The 18,155-nt window shown below is 37.5% G+C and overlaps 1 protein-coding gene across 1 annotated transcript; it reads right to left on the bottom strand.

Moving 5' to 3' along the window:
• Positions 1 to 693: 693 nt before the first annotated feature.
• LOC113346310 (primary amine oxidase-like) lies at positions 694 to 4,083 on the bottom strand. Its single transcript, XM_026589855.1, has 5 exons — positions 3,255 to 4,083; positions 2,360 to 2,744; positions 2,136 to 2,249; positions 1,337 to 1,878; positions 694 to 1,137 (listed from the first exon to the last, which is right to left on the bottom strand). The coding sequence occupies exons 1-5, from the start codon at positions 4,016 to 4,018 to the stop codon at positions 960 to 962; spliced, it is 1,983 nt and encodes a 660-aa protein (XP_026445640.1). The 5' UTR covers positions 4,019 to 4,083; the 3' UTR covers positions 694 to 959.
• Between the last annotated feature and the right edge of the window lie 14,072 nt (positions 4,084 to 18,155).

The following is an 18,155-nucleotide window of genomic DNA, read 5'->3' as shown; positions in this document are numbered from 1 at the left end:
CTACTGCACTAAATGAAATCCAACTTTATAATTGTGGAATATGTATAGGGGCATTATAGTAATCTACCTGTCCGTGTTTTTGAGGGAAGGGTATTATTATTTTGGGGGAGGGTATTTGTGTTGGGCCTCTATAATAGGGGCATTTAATTAATATGCCCTCTAGTCTATAGTTTAACTTAGGAATGTTTAATAAAATGTCAATGTGTGGAAATGCATTTAAGAAAATGCCCACGTTTTTTCCATAATTTATTGAATGTGAACCCAACCATAGAAATCAATGAAACCAACAATTGCTCTTGTTGTAATCCGTCCCAAAACTAAATAGATTACTCCCAAGAACTAACGCTGTCGCGCGAAGCTACCATTAAATAAGTAAAGATGGTTTCAAGTGAAGTTGCCTTTAAAAAGATGATCAGACAACTTGGTCGAGGGGACGACGGAGGGGACGAAGGTGGAGATGAGTTATGATGAGTGGGAATGAGTTATAAGATCTTTTTCCATTGAGAACTTAGAGCCGTCGATTAACCAAATGGACGGTGACAGATGATATTATGATACCTAGAAGAATGGGTAATTTAGTAACTGTCCCCGTCAAAATCTCATCTCGTCATATGAGAAGTTGACTTTGTCTACGGGATTTTACCAAAATGACGAGTCTAGACGGAATCCTTAACGGTATGGGCATTAAATAAATTATAAAAAAAACGTGGACATTTTGTTAAATGCATTTCCCCACGTTGGCATTTTATTAAGAATCCCATTAACTTATCGGACAACAGTTTCAACTTTCAATTTATTCTATTCAAATACAAACTTTGCAACAGTAGTAAGTCACTCAGATATGATAGAGGTACAATAGGGGAGGAGGAGAAGCTAGTATAGTGCAAGGGTGTCCCAATGATCCGTTTTTAGGTACCCAGTGTCAAACAAGCGAAACAGTCTCCACAATAGTGGGATTTTCAAAGCTTAGGGGAACTCATGCTGTTAAGGACTGGATTTCTTTCAAAGAAATTCGTAGGTCGAAGCTCAAATCCACCGCTGAGAGTTGGCATTACGGGGAAATCTTCTTGACAAGGTATATGGTGAAACCCCACTGTGTACCACAAAACAATATCCTTGTTTTCTATCTCCCTATTCCTGCAGTGCAAAAATATTCCGAATTAGCAAAACTAGCCACCTCAACTCAAATCATATTGAGGTAATCCTAATGGCTTATATTTTGTCATTTGGAAAAACAGGTGGTCTTCTATCCTTCAGAACAATCGAACTTTAGCAATGGCTATGGCCTGGTGTGTCCACGTTAAATAAGTTAGGAATTCTTGATTCTAGTACATACCTGCTACTCCAAACGGCCAATGTATCATCACCACGACTCTGATCAACATATAATCCAGCAGCCCATTTTTCAGACTTATTATAAGGGGTCACCCAAACATGATACTTTGTATATGCAGCACGAATCTGAGGATAATCATCTTCTGACAAAAGCGAACTCGCTTGTTGTCGTCCTGGAATCATACGGTATCCGACGTCATTCCCCATTTTAGTTTTCTTATTTGGGTTTACTACAACCAATTCTATAGCGTCCGCTCCCAGTTTTATCTTTGCATCTGATTCAGTTTTGGCTGTTTCTTTAACCACTGTCCAATAACTCTTCCTTTTGGAGGTATCACCTGCAACTCTCTTTGTTTTCAAGGTGGATTTCACAAAGGAATTGTTGTCACCATCAACGTCGAGATCAAGATAGTACGTTACGAAATGATCGTGGTGTACCCCTACAGTATAGTCAGCTAATAGGGTACCAAAAATGTCCTCCTTGATTTGGTCTTTGTGGGTGTATTCCGTAGCCTTCATTCCTAGGATTCCAGTTAGACCTACCTGTATTCATAAAATAAAATTGCCGTCCTTCAGATTTGAAGCAGAAATGCTGCACAACAGTAAACATTAATTTGAACAACTAATTTCCAGATGCAAGGATATTTTAAGGTCCCTAGGATGATGGCTGCAGCTTTACTGACAACAAGCTTATCGACCACTCTTATGGATGCAGCTGCACTTAATGAGCTATTCAACGTCTTAGAATGGGCGTAGACGCACAATTTAAACTTTGAAAGTGTCTAGATGAATTATCTTACCTCAACTTTAATGGAGCCACTCTCTTGGAATTTCCAGTCAATAATGTAGTCATAGTTGCCAACAGTGGAAACCATCCTTGCTACTAAGGTCACCTCTTTTCTGACCTCCCTTATCTGCAAATGAAAACCCAATAAAGCCATATTCCGCCAAATCGGACGAGCTAAAACTACTTCAATGAAAACCCATTGAAAGAAAACCACTGTGTTATAGAAACACCACTTACAACTTCACCAGGAATACTAGTTTCGGTATGACGCCACATGATATCTCCGGCATATTTTTCAAAAATACAAAAAACGTTTTTAATTTCTACCGGCTTGCCGTCTTGTCCAGCATAGTACCCATCCATGAAAACTGCATTGGCTGGACAGTCTTTAAGGGGTTCGAGTTGAGACGCATATCGTCCTAAACCAAATTCACCGGCATCAAAAATTGTCCTGTAATACCATTCTTCTGTTGGGTCCATATATGGTGTGAAAAGTTCTGAAATAAATCCTTTGTACAGGACAGGACGAAACTTTTCTTTTTCTTGATCATAAATTGATGCCAAAGATATTATGAGTCCTGCCCGCACATCGAAACTTAAGTGGAATTTCCAATTTGCCCAACTGCATTCCAATATAACATTGTCACAAAAATATCCAACTTTGAAAATTAATTCAATTTTGTGCACACTTCTTGACCTGGGCAGTGTATGCATGGCTTTTATATTGTAACTGGCAAGTTTATAAAAGGGCTTCAATTCAAGTCACACAACATTTTAGGAAACAATGACAGGTTAACTAACTTGATAATAGACGGCATAAGTTTGTGGAAACTATAAATGAAGTTGATGAACATTCATTTTACATTTCTAATTTGAATAGTAAAACTTTGCATTGACGCAATCAGTTTCCTTGGATGGTTAAGAGTGGTTGAGATTTGACTGTCACCCCTTCATAAATTTAGGGGTTTAAATTTAATTATGTAGTCAATTTAAGACGTTAATATAATTTGTAATGTCAAAAAAAAAAAAGAAAAAAAAAGCTTACTAACACAGCATGACTGCATGAGTTTTAAGTTCTAACAGTAAAGATTGCCGCAACAACATGCATGCACAAGAGAAAGATTGAACAGACCTTACAGAATGACCATCAATGTCGAAGCAGCGTCCATCTTGCATTGCCATAACATCCTTTGACTGTTTTGATTTCGATTTCCTATAGTCAGTTCCCTCAGCTTTAGGAATAGGGACCGTTATCCTATCAGTGTATTCTGTTACTTTCATCTCATCAAGGTTAACCACAATAGTTACCCCTTCAATGGGTCTAGCATAAAAATTCACTGTTCCATCCAAATAGAAACACTGAATTTTTATGTTTCTCTGAACATTTTCCTCTCCAAACCATCCAACTGTAAAAGATGAGCAAACAACTTCTGATAATTTGAGTTTTCTTTTCTTAACGGAACGTATAAAAGGCGGGTATGTTAAAACAAGTTGGTTGGCTGCTGTCTGTTCTTCCAACGTAAGAGGTGGATAACCATGACCAGTATAAACTTTATCAGAGATGATTGATCTTTGCAACAAATCCACGATGATTTCGTGTGTTTCTTTGTTGATTCGTATTATAATAAAGGATTTGCAAGGTGGGTTGTTTTTCTCTGTCGAGCACGAACAATGAATCCATGAAAGGATTGTTGATTTGTTTGGTTCTTCTAAACCAACATATTGGAAAGTTAAGTTGTGTGTTGAACTAGGATATGAGTTACTGATTATGGTTTGGATATGAAAGAATTCTGATGGTGTTATAGGGTCTAGTGGGTGTTGATGGGAGTGAGCAGGGAGAGTTGAAGTGAGAAAGGAGAAAAGAGAGAAAAGTATAACAAGCGCACTTGGACCCATCGATGAAAAATGCAGATTATTTTTGCAAAGTGTTCTTTTATATTGGTTTTAGTGTAGTATTTGAAATATTCAGACCTTATGCGGTCGTCTTATACTTGGTGTATTGGGATGTTCATTTATAGCAGAGTCCTATCTTGTGACCTTGTTTTTTCTTTTTCGCTTGGCATGTGCACGAACTCGAGTGAGTGTGGGCATCACCAAGATAGACTAATTAAAATCAATCAAACAAATAAGAAAAAAAATGTAAACAAATATATTTTCTCAAGATAAAGATGAACCCATATTTGGAGATTGGAGAATAGGATAGAAAAAGACTTGAAGTAATATTGGAAACCAGACTTTTCTTCTCTCATCTATTGTAGAGTAAACTCGATTCTTGATTAAATTTCGACTGCTCGAAGTGGGTCAGAAAGATAGTCAAAGGATATCTCGACCTGGGAATTCGTCCGCCTTGTTCACTAATTGCATATATAGGTATAATTGTTACTCCATCTCAAGTGTTGTTACTTCAGCTCAAGTTCTCATGCCAGAAGTTAAATTCAGTATCGAAAAAAGGTAGTTTAATTGCTTACTTGCTAGAGTCAGGTCCGAAGGAACTGTCTTTTATAAAAGAAGGAGAATGAAAGCTACTTTTTTGTTCGGAAAGGAAGAGGCTCGACTGAGTGGAAGAGGAGTGGAGAGAAAGCAACTAGAAGTAGGTGACTTTCTTTGTACCTAAATCGTTTATATATCATAGAATTTAACGAGCACTGATCTCAAAAAAAGGTCTCTATGTAGCATACACTCTATATATCTTGAGCGAGGTCTATCTCTTAATGTTGCCCAGATAAGAAAGTTAGTAAGCACCCTTGTGCTTGATCTATTTGTTTATATATCTCCTTCTTAGTCCATTAGTCAATTAGATCTCTCCCCATCCTATATTCAATGAATTAAGGTATTTTCTCCCAGAGCAGCTCACGCCCCAGCAGAATCACCAACTTTGACACTTTCAAGTGATGAGATCGGTCGAATGGTGTCAGTTGGAGATGGGATTGAATAACGAAAGAAGTCGACAAAGTAAAATGAGTTGGAGTACTTGGAGTAACGAAGAATTCAAGGAAAGTTGAAGATCCAAGGAAATCAATCATGATGGATGAGAAGCTACACAGTTTATTTATTTTTTAATCCATCTGTATTGATAGTTTTGTCACTAAAGTTGACAAATGGGGAGATTCTTAGAGCACTACTCGGTCGAAATCGCAAGCGTTGCTATCTCAAGATTGTTTGTCAAATTTAGTTGATCAAAACTATATACTTGATTTCTAGTCTACTTATAGCTATGTCTCAGATTTGGATAGAATGTGTAGTTGAGCTTTAGGCTTCACAACATTCACAAATTGAAGAAGAAGATATACTAAGGAGCTTGGAGGAACTTCATCAACAAAAGGTATGTGGAGACTAAAACTTATCAATCACTCAGAAGTCTATTCTATTTTATCTTCTAATGAGACTAAGTTGTATAGCTATATAGACTTTTACATTATACACATTTGATATTTTGAGCCGAGTTAATTTCGCTTATCTATTTCTCGAAATACTTGTTGGAAGCTTTTTGATTTAGATATTGTTAGAGCATTGCTCGGTCGAACTCGCATGCGTTGCTATCTCAAGCATGTTTATCAATATTAGTGATCAAAACTATAAGTCATGATTTCTAGCCTATTTATAGATGTCTCATACTAGGACATAGATTGTGTAGTTGAGCTTAGACTTCACGACGTTCATCATTTGAAAACGAAGAACTACTAAGGGGAGATTGTGGAACTTCATCGGAAAAAGTTATGTGGAGACGGATACTCATTTATCACTTGGAAAAGTCTATTTCTACTTTATCTCCTATATTGAGACATAAGTCTTATTACGATATAGTTTTCTCTATACACATTTGAGATTTCGAGATGAGTTTACCTCGCTTACATATTTCTCAAAATATATGTTGGCAAGCTTTGGCTTCGACCAAGTTCATCTTATATCATGTGAAAATTTCCGAGTAAAATCTTGCATGGTTTGTATGATACAATCATTTGGTGTAGTCTTGGAATATTTCGTTAATGATTATTTCAATATCTTGAAAATTGCTTTGATGTTCATAATGTGTGAAAACGGCTATTGTCATCCTCTAAGAAAGTTTCAATGATTGAAATAAAGATCTTAGTATCATGTAACCATGTTTGGATATAAACATAGTATTTTGTCACATTTGTGTGTAAGTCCAAAACGGGGAACCTTAAGTATGCATACCCGTATGTGTACTGGCGGTTATTGGATGTCTGGGAAAGTATGCGTACCCATACGCATACTGGCGGAAGTCTCACGTCCGTGAATTTCTGCTGGAGTTTGGAGTGTGAGTAGGTATGCGCACCCATACGAGTACTGGTGTAACCAAACTCGGTCCAGCTACTTAAGTATGCGTACCCGTTTGTATACTTGAGTTGGTTACCTTCTAAAATCGGTTTTGTATATGAACCTAAACATTTATAAATTAAGGAATGCAATCTTTGCAAACCGTGGCTATAATGTTCATGTATTGATTCGAGTGAATCAAATAGTTTTTGCTTGAATTGTGTTCTTATATACTTCTATGAGAATATAGCAATTGGACGGCTCTTTAACTAGTTTCATTTGAGTCATTTGAACTAGTTATGGTTAAGATGAATAAGGTTGATATGAGAGTAATCATATGGCTAACTTCGGTTAACTATTTGTGAGTCAACACGGTGTACACGTTTAGGTACGGTTACATAAACCTAAATGAGGGTACATTTCATTTGTGTGTAACAATCTAAGTTCAATCTAACGGTTGAAAGATATTAGCTTGGTTGAATCAGGTTTTTTATCTAACGGTGAATATTGAATGCTTTGTTACCATGGTAACTTGGATTGCAAACTCTGATTTGAAAACTATATAAAGGAGAACTATAGCAACTGGGAAACCTAATCCCCACACCTCTTGTGTATTACTAGTTGCATAACTAGAGTCGATTCTCCTTTAACCTTAGGTTTCTATCGAGACCCTATAGGTTAACGACTTCAAGGACTTCATTGGGATTGTGAATCCAGACCCAACTATTTTCTTTGTAGTTGCGTGTTCTGATCTTTCCCGATTCTATCGTATTGAGTACAATTGAAATAATTGACTCGAGATTAATTTCTCCTATAAGAAAGATAAAAGAAATAACAAACATCTTCGTCTCATCGTTTGTGATTCCACAATATCTTGTTTCGCTAGTCGATTAAGATTATTGTGAGGTGATTGATAATACTAGGTTGTTCTTCAGGAATATAAGACCAGATTATCAATTGGTTCATGTTCACCTTGATTTATCAAAAGACGGAACAAAAACTCTTGGGTATTTTTGTGGGAGACAGATTTATTCATTCTATAAAATTTTCTGTGTGAGACAAATTTGTTTATCAAGTCTTCGACTTTGGGTCATAGCAACTCTTAGTTGTGGGTAAGATCAGCTAATGGAATCAAGTGCGTAGTATCCTGCTGGGATCAGAGACGTAAGGAACGTAAATGTACCTTGAATCAGTGTGAGATTGATTAGGGTTCAACTACAGTCCAGACCGAAGTTAATTGGTAGTAGGCTAGAGTCTACATAGGCTTAATACAGTGTGGTTTTCAATCTGGACTAGGTCCCGGGATTTTTCTGCATTTTCGGTTTTCTCGTTAACAAAACTTCTAGTGTCTGTGTTATTTCTTTTCTGCATTATATTTTGTTATATTACGGAAATATCACAGGTTGTGCGTTTAGATCAATCAATTATAATATCCAACCTTTGGTTGTTGATTTAAATTGATTGACACTTGAACATTGGTCTTTGGTGTCGTTCAAGTTGTTTCACATAATACTCAGGCTCGCGGATTTCTATATGTTTGATTTGCTGATTACATTGTGAAACAGAGATATTAAACTCTTTAATATACTTTACTCTAGATTGAGTATGACTGTCTAGTTGATTCTCTAGAAAGTATATTGGAGTAAGTCCTCTCAGATTTCCAAACGAATTATTAGGTGTGGTTGTTAGACCCCCACATTTTCATATATGTTCATCGTATTCTTGTGCAGTTTAGTTGGAAATAGTTTATTTGTTGGAAAATAAATGTCAAGTCAAAAGATGATCATGTGAAAATTACCTTGTATGATTTTTGTGAGATAGTTATTTGATGTTAGCTCGGGAAGTATCGTATTTATCATTCGATCACTTGAAAATTACTTGAAGCGAATGGTTTGTGTAATATTACCATTTTCTTCTTCTAAGGATGTTTCAATGATTGAAATAAGAGTTTAGAACGATTACCCATGTCTGGATACAACACGGTATGCATACCCAGTATGCGAATTGTATTGTGATGATTCAGGTCCGGAACTCTTGTTTGCGTACCTAGTATGTGAATGGATTTACCTGAGAAGGTACGGAACTCTTCTTTGCGTACCTAGTATGCGAGCGGGTTTACCTGGGTTGAGTCTGTAACGGTTCTTCGCGAACCAGGTTTGCGAACAGCTTGAATAGGCCAAGGTCCAGAGCTTCCGTTCGCCTACCCAGTTTGCGAACACAGTGGTTAAGTTCTAAAATCGGTAATGTATGATTCTCATACTCATGAACTAAAATACTTATGATTTAAGGAATGCAAATTAACTTTGAAAACCGTAGCTTAATGTAATTGATTCTTGTATAAGTAACTTGTACAACCACGAATCAAGCCGATTCCGTTTCAATTTTTTCATGAATATTTCTATGAGATAGTGAAAAATTGAACAACTCTATTTGAAGTACAATTAGGTTCTTTTGATTATCTATCATGATTGATTGATCTTCATATTTGGTCTAGAAGTGTTAGATGAATATGGCTAAGTCAAAAGTGTTCATATAGCTAACTTCGGTTAATTGTTATTGAGCCAACCCAATATACGCGTTTAGGTAGGGTTATACATATCTAAATATAAGTATATCTCATTTGTGTGTAACAAGATAAGACCATCTAACGGTGGAGGTTAGTTTCTTAATTTCTAAGAAGACTTAGCTTGAATCTTAAATCAGGAGTTCATCTAACGGTGAAAATTGAGTGCTCTGTTACTAAGCTATCTTATCTTTGATTGTAAGCAACCCTGATTTGAAAGGCTATATAAGGGAGAACTCTAGCAACTGGAAAACCTAATCCCGACATTTCTGTATGTCCTAGTTGCAAAATGTTGGAAAACGATTAATAAAATATGATTTTTAAGGTTTTAATAAAAATTATAATTTATTGTTTTCTTTTGTGAATGAAAAACTTATTAGTCCCACACCGTGGAGTTTCCACTTTTTAGTTGTTTTAAGAGACTATATAAGCTTTTTAGTCCCACATTGGGGATATCATCTTTTTAAGTTGTATTATTCCATTATATAAAGAAATTCACTACTTTTGTAAAATCTATGGGAAAGGAGTTTCTCTATATTTTAGAGGGACACCCAAGGGAAGATATTTTATATTGTTTTATTATGCGTTTGTGATTTTCCTTAAGGGTTTTTTCGGAGTTGCCAAGCTCAAGTTGAGCATCTACTACATATGCTAGTAGCAGGTGTAGTAGGGTGTTTTATCTTGGAGATATCCATCCTGTGAGGGATATAGCATCACTCTTGAGTGTATCCGGGCGCTAATGTCTTAAGGGAAACGTGTTGAACATGTGACTCACTCTGTTTTTCCAAAGTTTTGTCTTGTTGTTGTTGCGGAGATCTAGGGAGCTCGTCCGTTTCATCAAATCGATCACTTACATTATAAAGGAGCTAAGTATCAATAACTTTTTCTTATTTGATTTTTTCCTTGTTTTTGATTATTGCACCCAACACAAACTAAAGTCGATTCTCCTTTAACCTAGGTTTTACAAAACCATTATTAGGTTAACGACTTGAAGACTTCATTTGGGATTCGTGAAGCCAGATCCAACTATTTTCTCTATATTTGTGTATTCTGATCTTACTTGTTCTAGCATATTGAGTTTTATCTTATCTAAGATTCACTCGAGATTTATCTCTGATAGGTAAGATATAAAAAGTAATCACAACTGTTCTTCATCTCAGACTCTTGTGATTCCACAATAACATCTTCTGTTAATCAGTTAGGTTATTGTGAGGTGACTAATATTTCTAGGCTTCTCCTCGGGAGTATAAGACCGGATTATTAGTTGGTTCATGTTCACCTTGATCTTTGTATCAAAAGACGGAACAAAAAGAATAAAGGATAGACATATCTGTGGTAGACAGATTTGTTTATAAGTCTTCAAATTTGGGTGGTAGAAACTCTTAGTTATGGGTGAGATCAGCTAAGGGAATCAAGTGCGCAAAATCCGGCATGGTTCTAGAGGCGTAAGGAACGCGACTGTACCTTAATCGGTGTGAGATTTGGTTAGGGTTCAACTACATTCCAGTCCGAAGTTAACTTGTAGTAGGCTAGAGTCTGTAGCGGCTAAATACAGTGTGGTGTTCGAATCTGGAATAGGTCCCGGGGTTTTTCTACATTTGTGATTTCCTCGTTAATTAGCAAATTTTTTGGTGTCTGTGTTATTTCTTTTCCACATTATATTTGTTTATATAATTGAAATATCATAGGTAGTACGTAGTCCAATCAGTTGATAAATCCGACCTTGATTGTTGGATAAAACTTGATTGACACTTGGGCATTGATCTTTAGTACCGTCCAAGTTATTTCTCATATCAATCAAGCTCACGGATTTTTATATGTTCGATTTGCTGATTGTATTGAGAAATAGATAAAAGCTCTTTGATATATTTCTTGATTGAGTCTCACTTTTAAGTTGGTGCTCTCGAAATTATATTGGAGTTTAGTCCATACAGATTGCCGAACGAATTATTCGGTGTGGTTGTTATACTCCCGCTTTTTCAAAACCGATCGTCTCAGATTGAGTCGATTGACTCAATCTGAGACGCGATGTACAAAATCTTTTATTTGAGGATTTGCTCATCCGTTTTAGTGGTTTGTTAGTCCCATTGTATGTGTATAATCAACAAACCAAGCTGTTTAATGGCCATTGGAGTTGCTCTAATTCACTGAACTTGTGCCATTGTTTTTCTTCTAATTAATCAATGAAAATTCTTGTACTTAATTCTGTTTTTTTTTTTTTTTGAAACAACGGCCTTTCTGCACCTCGCTTTTGTTTCTGTTTTTCGATTTCTTTACGCTTTCTCGTCACGGGAGTGCAGGAAATTCATGGTTCAACTTTTGTTTTGTGCATGTTAATTAAACCGGACTAATAAATTAGTTCGGCTCCAGAGCTCTAATTTCGCCTAGCGCAGAAGGTCATTCCGTTGTTGATAATGAATTGAAATGAATTACGATACAGGTACAAAAATCTTATCCACAAATTATATGAAGACAGATTTGCTTGGAGATGTCTTTGATCATAACGTCCCACAAAAAACATTAGCTTTTGGCTTTTACGTTATGCAAGAGATCTTTATGGATTTTTCGTTGGAAATTAGCCGAGCATTATTATTCCTTTCTTTTCATATATGCCAGTTGAATGCGTAGCTGAGAAGTATCCAAACTTTCATACCCTTCGGTTGGTTTTTGTCAATTCTAATGAAAATGATTTACCATGATTGTTAAAGGCTGTTACTGCATTTGATAGGGGAAGATACCAATCTATATAGGACAAAATAATCTCAGTTGTTGGATCTTGGATTGATACATATAAATCTCTCCCCGAAATCTATTTTCAAAGAAATTTCACCATTGATTTAAAAATATGATGTCCATTTATAAGCCATGTCATGTCCTATATCAATCTTTTTCTCTAAAGGAGTCACTCGGAATAAATGACTGTGGCCTCTTAGCCACTTTAAGGGGTCACCTCTCAAGCAAGTCTCCTTTTTAAGCGTGCAAGTTTTCAGCCTTTATTGTTGCGACTTGTGAACAATTGGGAAAAATAGGAAAAATGGGTCATTTATCCAAATATTTTTAAATCACGGTTCAAATGGACGAGGAAAAAATAGTTTGGGTGAAATGGCCAAAAAAAAAATAGCAAGGATGAAACTGGATGCATCCTACCTTAAATTTAAAAAATAGCAAGGATGAAACTGGATACATCCTGTGTAAATTAAAAATAAGAAAAAATATCTGAAAATGGGCACGATGAAACTGGTTACATCCTGCCTATTTTTACATTTTTGTCCATTTAAACAGTATCAAAATCTAACTGTCCATTTCACCCAGGAATTGTTGATTTTGGTCTTTTTAACCAATTTTGTGGGAAAAAAAACTATTTCACTATTTACCTTCATGACTTTTACTAGAAGTCGTGCATGTTCACTGAATTAGCATTTTCGACTGTTGTCAAACAGAGTAGGATGATCTAATTAAGAATAAGAGCACCCAAGCAAATCCAGAATTTTTATTTTCATTAATGGAAAATGGGTCATTTGTCCAAATATTGTTAAAACACGGTTCTAATGGACGAGTAAAAAAAATTATTACGGGTGAAATGGACAAAAAAAAAGCAAGGATGAAACTGGATTTATCCTGGCTTAAATTTAAAAAATAGCGAGGATGAAACTGGATGCATCCTGATGTAAATTAAAAATAAGAAAAAGTATTTGAAAATGGGTAGGATGAAACTGTTTACATCCTGACTATTTTTACTTTGTCCATTTAAACAACATCAAAACCTAGATGTCTTTTTCACCCAAAAATTATTGATTTTGGTCTTTTTAACCAATTTTGTGTTTTCATTAATTGTCATAGCATTAATCACAGGGTGGTAGTAATTGAAATTTGAAGTCTCCCTTTCTTAGACTTTCCTTTTTGTTTTTTAGGCTGGAGTTGAAGCTGACCGTGACGTTTCTTTCTTCCATATATGCCAAATGAATACGCAAGTTAGAAGTGGCCAAGTCTTCTTTATGCACCCGTTTTGTGTCCAAGATAGGCAATCAGTTAATGCATGGACACCGCTTTCGGAAAAAACGTTTACCATTAGAAATATTTGTTTGCAAAAGCAACAAAGAGAAAACTTAATTTGTATGAATGTTCGATCGATTCGGCAACAACGATATTACTTGATAATCGCCTACCCATCCAGAGTTACGTTTCACTGGATTTGTTTGGTGTCCTAAAGGATTTTGGTTACTTTTTCACTGGACGGTATTGCCCCTCCGTGTTTCTGATTAATTAGCCTACATCATTACCAGATTTTGGTGAATTTTATCACAACGAGGGGTAACTTGTTTGTTTGCAGTTGACTCGGCGTCTGGATCTGAGTCAACTTCTGACTCGGGCCGAGTCAGCAGTTAGACCGTTTGTTTTGCATTTTGAGTCAGATCTGATTTGACCTATGACTCAGACATAACCCCTGACTCGGACCCATTTGAGTCAGGTAACAAAATACCCCTGACTCACGGGACCAAATCACTGACTCACGTTTTTTGAGTCAGATGAGTCAGATCTGACTCAAAACAAACATATTGAGTCAGATCCAGATGAATCAGGTGATTTCACTCAGATCCAGATGACTCAGATCCAGACGACTCAGATGAGTCAGGAGTAAACAAACATAGTGGTAGTGTGGTGATGAATTGGTTATGGTGGTGATTACTACCGTATGTTAGAAAAGTGTATACACATAATCAATGATGAACCACGTGTCACGAAGAGGACACGTGTACAGTGTGAAAAAGAAGAACATCAAGGTAATGATGCTACAGTGAGACACCTAAGGAGCAATCGTCATCCTCGTCTGTCACGTGCCCATCCGCATACAGATCTGGCGATAATGAAGCATGGAACATCAGGTGAAGGAACCACCGCGGAGCACTAAAGATGATCCATAAAGTAACTTGACCATCATTCGAGGAAGATCCAAATCGAATGGATGGGAGCAAAGGCAGCTGACACAAGCGTCTATAGCAGTCAAGGACATGCATGCCGCACCAACAACCCGCATTAAATACCCTAGGAATAGGGTACGTGTCAAACACCATGTGGAAAGGAATGAGGTCTGTCTTCGTTTATATATAATTCCGCTGGAAGACGTCGGGTCAGAACGAAGATATCATCGGATTGACACAGTAACCAAGATGATAAGGACAGCTGCATTCGAAGAAAGGGGCCCACTGGAGAAGCCTATAAATACCTCAACCCACTAAGGGAGAAGAGGTCGACCAATTTTAAGAAGAGTGAGAGAGAGTTTAGGAGACAGAAATTGTAAGAGTAAGTATGAGTTCTATTTCCTTCCTAGCTTCGTCCCCTACTCAGAGTCATTTGACTATCTTTATAACCTTGGAATACACAGTGAAAGAACAACCCCCGTGGACGTAGGCCTTAGTGTTGAACCACGTAAATCTATGTCTCATTTACATTCTGCACTTATGATCTTCGTACTTTAGCATTATGCATCTTTTAGATCATCATAGAAATCCCTATGATGAGAAACAAGGACGAGCCCGAAGGCTCAGAATTTCCCCTTTTACCGTTTTATGCAACCGTTAATCATATTACTATCATTTTATCAGTTTTACTATGTTGCGAACTTTGTTTGTGGATACGAAGATGCCTTCGTTATTTCTGTGTTCACAATCTGGCGCTAGAAACAGGGACTCTTGTCTCGGTAAAAGATTTATCTTTCCCCGTGATTTTACTTTTTGGCTCCCGGCACTATTCCCCAAATAATAGCGTTTTGAGTAACTTATCACTGTTTTCCATGAAAAACCTTCTAGATCTATGTTTTCCTGTAGATATGCGTTCACTTTAGGGAGAGCCTTCTAGATCTATGTTTTCCTTGAAAAAACCTTTCAGATCTAGGTTTTTCCTCACGAGCAATATTTTCCGGATCCGAGCCTTTTAGATCTTTAAAGCAATTTCGTTTAAGTTTTTGTCATCCTTGGAAAATATTCAGGCTGTGTGGTTTCTAACAAGCTTATATCAAACCTATGTTTCCATGCATAAAACCCTTAGATATGCCTGTTTTCGCAAAGTATTTTTGGATTTCTATTCGGGATTCAAACAAGATTTGGGCCAGATTTTTGAGGGGAAAATACTTTAAGCTAAATGGGAATTTGATAGATTATAAGCTGGGTTCTTCGGTTTTTCCAGGAATTCGTTTGGTTTACAATTTTGTGCAGAAGCATACACGCTCGATTATAGGTAATGGTGCAAATACTTCCTTATTTTTTGATAATTGGTGTGGTGATTTTTCTATTGCGCGAAGACTTGGCATCACTTCCAAAGGCCCTAATGATTTTAAGGCTAAAGTAAGTGATATTATTGTTGATGGTTCTTGGGACATTCCTCAGAGAACAAGAGATTTGATGATTCGTTGCAATATTGATGTTGATAACTTTCCTATTATTGCTGGTGGTGAAGATTATAAGATTTGGGATTTAGATAGCAAAGGCGTTTTCTCAGTCAAGTAAAAAGAGTACGCTAAGGCCGCTCTTAAAGCGCCTGCGGAAGTTGTGCCTAGTGCGTCTCTTTTTACTAGGCAGGTTGTGCATCCTACCTTGAGTGTGCAATACTGGAAGATTTGGTCCAATCAATGTTGTGCTAGTGAAGACAATATTATTAAGAAGACAGGTAGGAGCATTCCTACTATGTGCCGCTTGTGCAGGAAAAGTTGCGAAACTATTAGCCACATCACTTTGCATTGCAGAGTTGCTAGGAGGATTTGGGCTTGGGCGGCTGGTATTTTCAAACTGCAACCTAATGAAGATCTGAAGGATTCGTATAAGGTTGCTAAGGGTCGCAGCAGAATGATAAAGGATCTGTGGCTAGTTACAAATCTTGCAATTGTCACGGAATTATGGAAGTTACGCAATAAGTCTTATTTTGAGGATATGGCAGTTCAATGGCTTGGTTTTAAAGGGAGAGTATACCAGGTAATTCGTGTTAACTCAATTAGAATGAAGGGCCATATGTATAATAATTTGGAGGAGTTGCGTATTTTAAATTATTTCAAGGTGCGGCATAGATCATGCAAAACGTCTACCCCGATTGAAGTTAGTTGGATTCCTCCTAATCAAGATGAAATCATGATCTGTTGTGATGGTGCATCTTTCGGAAATCCAGGCCAAGCTGGTTCTGGTGTTATTTTCTGATGCAAACTCGGAAGTACTTGGTGTTCTTTGCGTTGTCCTTGGTTGTCAAACCAATTACTATGCGGAAGTTTGTGCGATTATTTATGGCGCGATGTTGTCCAAGAGATGAAACATGCGGAGTATCTGCATTCGTTCTGATTCGATGAGTTGCATACAATATTTTCAAAAGGGTGAACTGCCTTGGCAGCTGGTGCATAAGTGGAGAATGACGAAGTCTTTCTACAGCAACATTCGTTATATGCATAGCTATAGGGAAGCTAATTTCTCAGCTGATGCCTCGGCCAAGCAAACATGTTTGCTGGCTGAGGATATTTTTAAATTTTATGAGGGTAGGCCAGGTTTTATTCCGTCTATGAAATGTCCTGGAAGGGTTTATTTTCGCTTCAAATAGGCTTTCTTGTGAATGGCCTCACGACTTGGCACTAAGAAGGCCTAGTCCCTGTACAGTTTTTGGCTTTTTTATTTTTATTTGACCGAGTAAAAAAAAATCACGAAGTATTTTTAGATCTATGTTTACGATTGTAGGATCTACGTTTTCCCTTGTCGTAGATCAAGGCCGTCAACACAAGGATGGACAAGCTTTTCTCGCTAGCGGTCACATATAAAGAAACCATCAGTGAATATACCGATAGGTGGCACAGAATCTGTCAAGCAATAGGGAATGTAGATCCGATGGTCACCATCACTTGGTACAAATGGGGATTGGATAGGATGAGCCCGTTATTTGTCAAAATTCATGAAAGCGCACCCACGAGCGAATGAGATATTCGAGTCATCATTGAAAAGCACGCCAGATTGGAAGAAATCCAGCGGGAGAATCCTATGGCCCAAACGCAAAGAGAACATCGGACTAATTCCGTGGAGAAAGCCAGTGGATCCAAGAGAGAAAACTCGGCCGAATGTCCCAACGAAGATAGAAGAGGACGAAGGGATGATCGTCGGCGTGACGATCGGAAATTCGAAGATCAAGTGTATACAAAGCTAAACACTAACTACACTCGCATCCTAAAGGAGATCAAGGATCGAGAAAACTTAAAGTGGCCTTGGTCCAAAGGAAAGCAGCCACCTCGGTTTGAGAAGTCAAGAGACTACTGCAAGTATCACTGCTTCAACGGGCATCACACTGAAAAGTGCAAGAACCTCAAAATAATGATCCAAAAGATGATTGATGCTGGTGACCTCGAGCAATATGTTCAGAAGGCAGAAACCGGTGACAGGGAAAAACGAAGCAAACAAGTCCAACTACCTGAGGATAACCGAACACTCAATACCATTTCATGCTCCGAATCTAACGGACCCTCTCTGACTGCCCAGATAGGAAAAAGGTTGATGAAAAAGTTTGAGGACTACTACGATCTGTAAAAGATTGATGGAGTCGAAGTTGATGAGCACAAAGAATGGATGAATGCACCAATAACATTCGAAGCTGAAGATATTGAGGAAGATATGGAGGACCACAACGATCCTTTAGTTATCACTTTACCAGTAGAAGGATGCAACGTCAAGAAGATATTTATTAACGGAGGAGGTTCAGTCAACGTTTTGTTTTATGATACGTTCAAACGAGTGAAATTGAATGACGAGCAACTTATGTCTTCTTATTATACTATCTATGGATTCAACGTCGCACCTACGAAGCCCCTGGGAGACATTGTGTTATAAGTAAATGCAGGACCAATGAAGATCGAGACCCGGTTCAGCGTGGTAGATGCCCCTTCTCCCTACAACGCCATCATCGGTCGAAGATGGGTACACAAAGTCAAAGGAGTAGCTGCAACATATCACCAATACCTTAGATTCCCAACACCCGAAAGGGTAATGGAAATTAAGGGAGATCAGGTCACCGCCCGAGAATTCCAAGCTCTAAAAAACCGACTCAATAATGAACAAGATGAGGAGAGGAAGTCCTGCGGGAACAAAAACAAGGCAGCCGCTAAGGACAGGGCGATTGACCTGTGTCTCGAAGAAATTTCAGGAAAGAGCTTGAAAAAGGAAGATGTCGTCTTAA

Source organism: Papaver somniferum, unplaced genomic scaffold, assembly GCF_003573695.1.
Source record: "Papaver somniferum cultivar HN1 unplaced genomic scaffold, ASM357369v1 unplaced-scaffold_99, whole genome shotgun sequence".
Lineage (NCBI taxonomy): Eukaryota > Viridiplantae > Streptophyta > Magnoliopsida > Ranunculales > Papaveraceae > Papaver > Papaver somniferum.
The sequence above is the reverse complement of the archived record's forward strand: the minus strand, read 5'-3'. Positions and strand labels throughout refer to the sequence as shown.